The sequence below is a fragment of the Penaeus vannamei genome, chromosome 40 (genome assembly GCF_042767895.1).
Source record: "Penaeus vannamei isolate JL-2024 chromosome 40, ASM4276789v1, whole genome shotgun sequence".
Lineage (NCBI taxonomy): Eukaryota > Metazoa > Arthropoda > Malacostraca > Decapoda > Penaeidae > Penaeus > Penaeus vannamei.
Window position 1 is genome coordinate 23,687,695 of NC_091588.1, and position 7,500 is coordinate 23,695,194.

General features: G+C 48.6%; 2 protein-coding genes across 2 annotated transcripts; both read right to left on the bottom strand.

Annotated features, from left to right (window-relative positions):
* Positions 1-978: 978 nt before the first annotated feature.
* LOC138860288 (processed variable antigen-like) lies at positions 979-6,342 on the bottom strand. Its single transcript, XM_070117494.1, has 8 exons — positions 6,316-6,342; positions 4,449-4,869; positions 4,053-4,181; positions 3,711-3,839; positions 2,813-2,938; positions 2,363-2,488; positions 1,622-1,750; positions 979-1,091 (listed from the first exon to the last, which is right to left on the bottom strand). Exons 1-8 carry the CDS (start codon positions 6,340-6,342, stop codon positions 979-981), a joined length of 1,200 nt encoding a protein of 399 aa, XP_069973595.1.
* LOC138860289 (variable charge X-linked protein 3B-like) lies at positions 6,339-7,017 on the bottom strand. Its single transcript, XM_070117495.1, has 2 exons — positions 6,822-7,017; positions 6,339-6,499 (listed from the first exon to the last, which is right to left on the bottom strand). The coding sequence occupies exons 1-2, from the start codon at positions 7,015-7,017 to the stop codon at positions 6,339-6,341; spliced, it is 357 nt and encodes a 118-aa protein (XP_069973596.1).
* Positions 7,018-7,500: the final 483 nt, after the last annotated feature.

Genomic DNA, 7,500 nt, shown 5'->3' on the forward strand with positions numbered 1-7,500 from the left:
TCGGAGAATCAAAATGACACTTTTTTCTTTCTTTCTTTCTTTGTCTTTTTTAATATTGCCTTTAAACACCTGACATGGGACGAGCATCATCGACACATTCCATACAAATCATAATTTATCCAGACAATCAAACATTTTTTACATTCATCCCGAAGCCAATTCATAGCAATCGTTCCTTCAGATGCAGTCAGAATTGCTTATGTTTCTGCACAACCTTTATGCACTTCAATGAAGAGCCCAAGAGACAGATAAAAGGTCTACAATAGACAGAGCAGTCCCTCGTGTCGTAGGAAACAGCGTTGCGTTGGAAGAATGAAAAAAGGGAAAGAGCGAAAGGAGCATTTTTTTTTTTTTATTGCATCAGTTATCAATATTGGTACGACAATAGGAGTGTTGTGTGCGTGCGTACGTGCGTGTGTGTGTGTGTGTGTGTGTGTGTGTGTGTGTGTGTGTGTGTGTGTGTGTGTGTGTGTGTGTGTGTGTGTGTGTGTGTGTGTGTGTGTGTGTGTGTGTTATGTAACACAGTATTATCAGGTGTGAAATAAGAGGTATGTAATGCAAATAGTCTTCGGATTCTTCGTCATAGGCATAGGCTCCACCACAGGCATTGAATCGGCTTTTATGATAGGGGGAAAGGGAGGAGGAGCGAGGGGAGGAAGGGAGGAGGAAGGAGTAAGGGGGAGAAGGGAGAAGCGAGGGGGGGAAGGGAGGAGGAGCGAGGGGGAGGAAGGGGGAGAACGAAACTGACTTCAAACTCGTCGTAATCTTTGAAGTGCAGCGTCTCGTCCTCATCTCCCTCAGTTCGTTATTTCCTGGCCTCCTTCTGCCTCTCTCTCCTCCTCATTAGGACTAAGATCCCCCCCCCCCCCGTTTTCCTCCGTTCTTCGCGAGGTCTTCAGGGTCTACGTGAGGTCGTACAGACCCCCTTTTCCACCTCCGCCCTAGGCTGGCAGAATGGGTTACGAGCCTAGTCAGGTCTTAAGGAAGGGCCCTGAGAAGGTGGTCCTTCATCTGGCCAGGACCAGCAAGCACGATCTCGTCGATAAGAACCAAGCCGTTTTTATCAGAAAAGGCGCGCTTAATTCGGTCCACTATTATGTTCACGTGATTCATGCGACTCTCATTCGCGAGGCGTTAAAACCTATTTTGGGATTACCCTCCCCGTTTATGCTTATTTTAAATCATATATTTTTTTATCATTAGATAGAACTTTCGTTAACTTTTTTATTAAATAGAACTTTCGTTAATTTTTTTTTACTAAATAGAAATTTCGTTAGGGACATCCTTGCTATGGCAATCGTATGATGATTGCCACATACTACAACTAGACCCTTGGCGGTTTCTTCTAATCCTAAGAGTTCATCTTTCGGTGAGGTTATCTCGGATTCCTGACTTTCCTGACTCTCGACTGTCGCCTCATCCTTCGGTGAGGTTATCTCGGATTCCTGACTTTCCTGACTCTCGCCTGTCGTCTCATCCTTCGGTGAGGTTATCTCGGATTCCTGACTTTCCTGACTCTCGCCTGTCGTCTCATCCTTCGGTGAGGTTATCTCGGATTCCTGACTTTCCTGACTCTCGCCTGTCGTCTCATCCTTCGGTGAGGTTATCTCGGATTCCTGACTTTCCTGACTCTCGACTGTCGTCTCATCCTTCGGTGAGGTTATCTCGGATTCCTGACTTTCCTGACTCTCGCCTGTCGCCTCAGCCTTCGGTGAGGTTATCCCGGATTGCTGACTTTCCTGACTCTCGCCTGTCGTCTCATCCTTCGGTGAGGTTATCTCTGATTCCTGACTTTCCTGACTCTCGACTGTCGTCTCATCCTTCGTTGAGGTTATCTCGGATTCCTGACTTTCCTGACTCTCGACTGTCGTCTCATCCTTCGGTGAGGTTATCTCGGATTCCTGACTTTCCTGACTCTCGATTGTCGTCTCATCCTTCGGTGAGGTTATCTCGGATTCCTGACTTTCCTGACTCTCGATTGTCGTCTCATCCTTCGGTGAGGTTATCCCGGATTCCTGACTTTCCTGACTCTCGCCTGTTGTCTCATCCTTCGGTGAGGTTATCTCGGATTCCTGACTTTCCTGACTCTCGACTGTCGTCTCATCCTTCGGTGAGGTTATCTCGGATTCCTGACTTTCCTGACTCTCGCCTGTCGTCTCATCCTTTGGTGAGGTTATCTCGGATTCCTGACTTTCCTGACTCTCGACTGTCGTCTCATCCTTCGGTGAGGTTATCTCGGATTCCTGACTTTCCTGACTCTCGACTGTCGTCTCATCCTTTGGTGAGGTTATCTCGGATTCCTGACTTTCCTGACTCTCGACTGTCGTCTCATCCTTCGGTGAGGTTATCTCGGATTCCTGACTTTCCTGACTCTCGCCTGTCGTCTCATCCTTCGGTGAGGTTATCTCGGATTCCTGACTTTCCTGACTCTCGACTGTCTCATTCTTCGGTGAGGTTATCTCGGATTCCTGACTTTCCTGACTCTCGACTGTCTCATCCTTCGGTGAGGTTATCTCGGATTCCTGACTTTCCTGACTCTCGATTGTCGTCTCATCCTTCGGTGAGGTTATCTCGGATTCCTGACTTTCCTGACTCTCGCCTGTTGTCTCATCCTTCGGTGAGGTTATCTCGGATTCCTGACTTTCCTGACTCTCGCCTGTCGTCTCATCCTTCGGTGAGGTTATCTCGGATTCCTGACTTTCCTGACTCTCGACTGTCGTCTCATCCTTCGGTGAGGTTATCTCGGATTCCTGACTTTCCTGACTCTCGCCTGTTGTCTCATCCTTCGGTGAGGTTATCTCGGATTCCTGACTTTCCTGACTCTCGACTCTCTCATCCTTCGGTGAGGTTATCTCGGATTCCTGACTTTCCTGACTCTCGACTGTCGTCTCATCTTTCGATGAGGTTAACTCGGATTCCTGACTTTCCTGACTCTCGGCTGTCGTCTCATCCTTCGGTGAGGTTATCTCGGATTCCTGACTCTCGCCTGTCGTCTCATCCTTCGGTGAGGTTAACTCGGATTCCTGACTTTCCTGACTCGACTGTCGTCTCATCCTTCGTTGAGGTTATCTCGGATTCCTGACTTTCCTGACTCTCGACTGTCGTCTCATCCTTCGGTGAGGTTATCTCGGATTCCTGACTTTCCTGACTCTCGATTGTCGTCTCATCCTTCGGTGAGGTTATCTCGGATTCCTGACTTTCCTGACTCTCGCCTGTCGTCTCATCCTTCGTTGAGGTTATCTCGGATTCCTGACTTTCCTGACTCTCGACTGTCGTCTCATCCTTCGGTGAGGTTATCTCGGATTCCTGACTTTCCTGACTCTCGCCTGTCGTCTCATCCTTCGGTGAGGTTATCTCGGATTCCTGACTTTCCTGACTCTCGACTGTCGCCTCATCCTTCGGTGAGGTTATCTCGGATTCCTGACTTTCCTGACTCTCGACTGTCGCCTCATCCTTCGGTGAGGTTATCTCTGATTCCTGACTTTCCTGACTCTCGACTGTCGCCTCATCCTTCGGTGAGGTTATCTCTGATTCCTGACTTTCCTGACTCTCGCCTGTCGTCTCATCCTTCGGTGAGGTTATCTCGGATTCCTGACTTTCCTGACTCTCGCCTGTCGTCTCATCCTTCGGTGAGGTTATCTCGGATTCCTGACTTTCCTGACTCTCGCCTGTCGTCTCATCCTTCGGTGAGGTTATCTCGGATTCCTGACTTTCCTGACTCTCGCCTGTCGTCTCATCCTTCGGTGAGGTTATCTCGGATTCCTGACTTTCCTGACTCTCGCCTGTCGCCTCAGCCTTCGATGAGGTTATCTCTGATTCCTGACTTTCCTGACTCTCGCCTGTCGTCTCATCCTTCGGTGAGGTTATCTCGGATTCCTGACTTTCCTGACTCTCGACTGTTGTCTCATCCTTCGGTGAGGTTATCTCGGATTCCTGACTTTCCTGACTCTCGACTGTTGTCTCATCCTTCGGTGAGGTTATCTCGGATTCCTGACTTTCCTGACTCTCGCCTGTCGTCTCATCCTTCGGTGTGGTTATCTCGGATTCCTGACTTTCCTGACTCTCGACTGTCGTCTCATCCTTCGGTGAGGTTATCTCGGATTCCTGACTTTCCTGTCTCTCGACTGTCGTCTCATCCTTCGGTGAGGTTATCTCGGATTCCTGACTTTCCTGACTCTCGCCTGTCGTCTCATCCTTCGGTGAGGTTATCTCGGATTCCTGACTTTCCTGACTCTCGCCTGTCGTCTCATCCTTCGGTGAGGTTATCTCGGATTCCTGACTTTCCTGACTCTCGCCTGTCGTCTCATCCTTCGGTGTGGTTATCTCGGATTCCTGACTTTCCTGACTCTCGACTGTCGTCTCATCCTTCGGTGAGGTTATCTCGGATTCCTGACTTTCCTGACTCTCGCCTGTCTCATCCTTCGGTGAGGTTATCTCGGATTCCTGACTTTCCTGACTCTCGCCTGTCGTCTCATCCTTTGGTGAGGTTATCTCGGATTCCTGACTTTCCTGTCTCTCGACTGTCGTCTCATCCTTTGGTGAGGTTATCTCGGATTCCTGACTTTCCTGACTCTCGACTGTCGTCTCATCTTTCGATGAGGTTAACTCGGATTCCTGACTTTCCTGACTCTCGCCTGTCGTCTCATCCTTTGGTGAGGTTATCTCGGATTCCTGACTTTCCTGTCTCTCGACTGTCGTCTCATCCTTTGGTGAGGTTATCTCGGATTCCTGACTTTCCTGACTCTCGACTGTCTCATCCTTCGGAGAGGTTATCTCTGATTCCTGACTTTCCTGACTCTCGACTGTCTCATTCTTCGGTGAGGTTATCTCGGATTCCTGACTTTCCTGACTCTCGCCTGTCGTCTCATCCTTCGGTGTGGTTATCTCGGATTCCTGACTTTCCTGACTCTCGACTGTCGTCTCATCCTTCGGTGAGGTTATCTCGGATTCCTGACTTTCCTGACTCTCGACTGTCTCATCCTTCGGTGAGGTTATCTCGGATTCCTGACTTTCCTGACTCTCGACTGTCGTTTCATCCTTCGGTGAGGTTATCTCGGATTCCTGACTTTCCTGACTCTCGCCTGTCTCATCCTTCGGTGAGGTTATCTCGGATTCCTGACTTTCCTGACTCTCGACTGTCGTTTCATCCTTCGGTGAGGTTATCTCGGATTCCTGACTTTCCTGACTCTCGACTGTCGTTTCATCCTTCGGTGAGGTTATCTCGGATTCCTGACTTTCCTGACTCTCGATTGTCGTCTCATCCTTCGGTGAGGTTATCCCGGATTCCTGACTTTCCTGACTCTCGACTGTCGTCTCATCCTTTGGTGAGGTTATCTCGGATTCCTGACTTTCCTGACTCTCGACTGTCGTTTCATCCTTCGGTGAGGTTATCCCGGATTCCTGACTTTCCTGACTCTCGACTGTCGTCTCATCCTTTGGTGAGGTTATCTCGGATTCCTGACTTTCCTGACTCTCGCCTGTCGTCTCATCCTTCGGTGAGGTTATCCCGGATTCCTGACTTTCCTGACTCTCGACTGTCGTCTCATCCTTTGGTGAGGTTATCTCGGATTCCTGACTTTCCTGACTCTCGCCTGTCGTCTCATCCTTCGGTGAGGTTATCCCGGATTCCTGACTTTCCTGACTCTCGCCTGTCGACTCATCCTTCGGTGAGGTTATCTCGGATTCCTGACTTTCCTGACTCTCGCCTGTCGTCTCATCCTTCGGTGAGGTTATCTCGGATTCCTGACTTTCCTGACTCTCGCCTGTCGCCTCAGCCTTCGGTGAGGTTATCTCGGATTCCTGACTTTCCTGACTCTCGCCTGTCGTCTCATCCTTCGGTGAGGTTATCTCGGATTCCTGACTTTCCTGACTCTCGCCTGTCGTCTCATCCTTCGGTGAGGTTATCTCGGATTCCTGACTTTCCTGACTCTCGCCTGTCGTCTCATCCTTCGGTGAGGTTATCTCGGATTCCTGACTTTCATGACTCTCGCCTGTCGTCTCATCCTTCGGTGAGGTTATCTCGGATTCCTGACTTTCCTCATTCTCGCCTGTCGTCTCATCCTTCGGTGAGGTTATCTCGGATTCCTGACTTTCCTGACTCTCGCCTGTCGTCTCATCCTTCGGTGAGGTTATCTCGGATTCCTGACTTTCCTGACTCGACTGTCGTCTCATCCTTCGGTGAGGTTATCTCGGATTCCTGACTTTCCTGACTCTCGCCTGTCGTCTCATCCTTCGGTGAGGTTATCTCGGATTCCTGACTTTCCTGACTCTCGACTGTCGTCTCAGCCTTCGGTGAGCTTATCTCGGATTCCTGACTTTCCTGACTCTCGACTGTCGTCTCATCCTTCGGTGAGGTTATCTCGGATTCCTGACTTTCCTGACTCGCCTGTCGTCTCATCCTTCGGTGAGGTTATCTCGGATTCCTGACTTTCCTGATTCTCGACTGTTGTCTCATCCTTCGGTGAGGTTATCTCGGATTCCTGACTTTCCTGACTCTCGACTGTCTCATCCTTCGGTGAGGTTATCTCGGATTCCTGACTTTCCTGACTCTCGATTGTCGTCTCATCCTTCGGTGAGGTTATCTCGGATTCCTGACTTTCCTGACTCTCGCCTGTCGTCTCATCCTTCGGTGAGGTTATCTCGGATTCCTGACTTTCCTGACTCTCGCCTGTCGTCTCATCCTTCGGTGAGGTTATCTCGGATTCCTGACTTTCCTGACTCTCGCCTGTCGTCTCATCCTTCGGTGAGGTTATCTCGGATTCCTGACTTTCCTGACTCGACTGTCGTCTCATCCTTCGGTGAGGTTATCTCGGATTCCTGACTTTCCTGACTCTCGCCTGTCGTCTCATCCTTCGGTGAGGTTATCTCGGATTCCTGACTTTCCTGACTCTCGACTGTCGTCTCAGCCTTCGGTGAGCTTATCTCGGATTCCTGACTTTCCTGACTCTCGACTGTCGTCTCATCCTTCGGTGAGGTTATCTCGGATTCCTGACTTTCCTGACTCGCCTGTCGTCTCATCCTTCGGTGAGGTTATCTCGGATTCCTGACTTTCCTGATTCTCGACTGTTGTCTCATCCTTCGGTGAGGTTGTATGTACAAATATATACATATATACATATATATATATGCATATGCTTGTAAATATATTAATATATGTATATACACGTATACTCTCTCTCTCACATACGGGCATACACACACACAAATACACACAATGTGTGTGTGTGTGTGTATATATATATATATATATATATATATATATATATATATATATATATACACATAAATATATTTACATATATATATGTGTGTGTGTTTGTGTGTATGAATATGCGTGTGCGTTTGCGTGTGTGTGTGTGTGTGTGTACATGTATATACATATATATGTGTGTGTACATGTATATACATACGTATGTGTGTACATGTATATACATATATGTGTGTGTGCATTTATATACATATATATGTGTGTGTGTAAGAATCATTAATGACTTAAAGCGT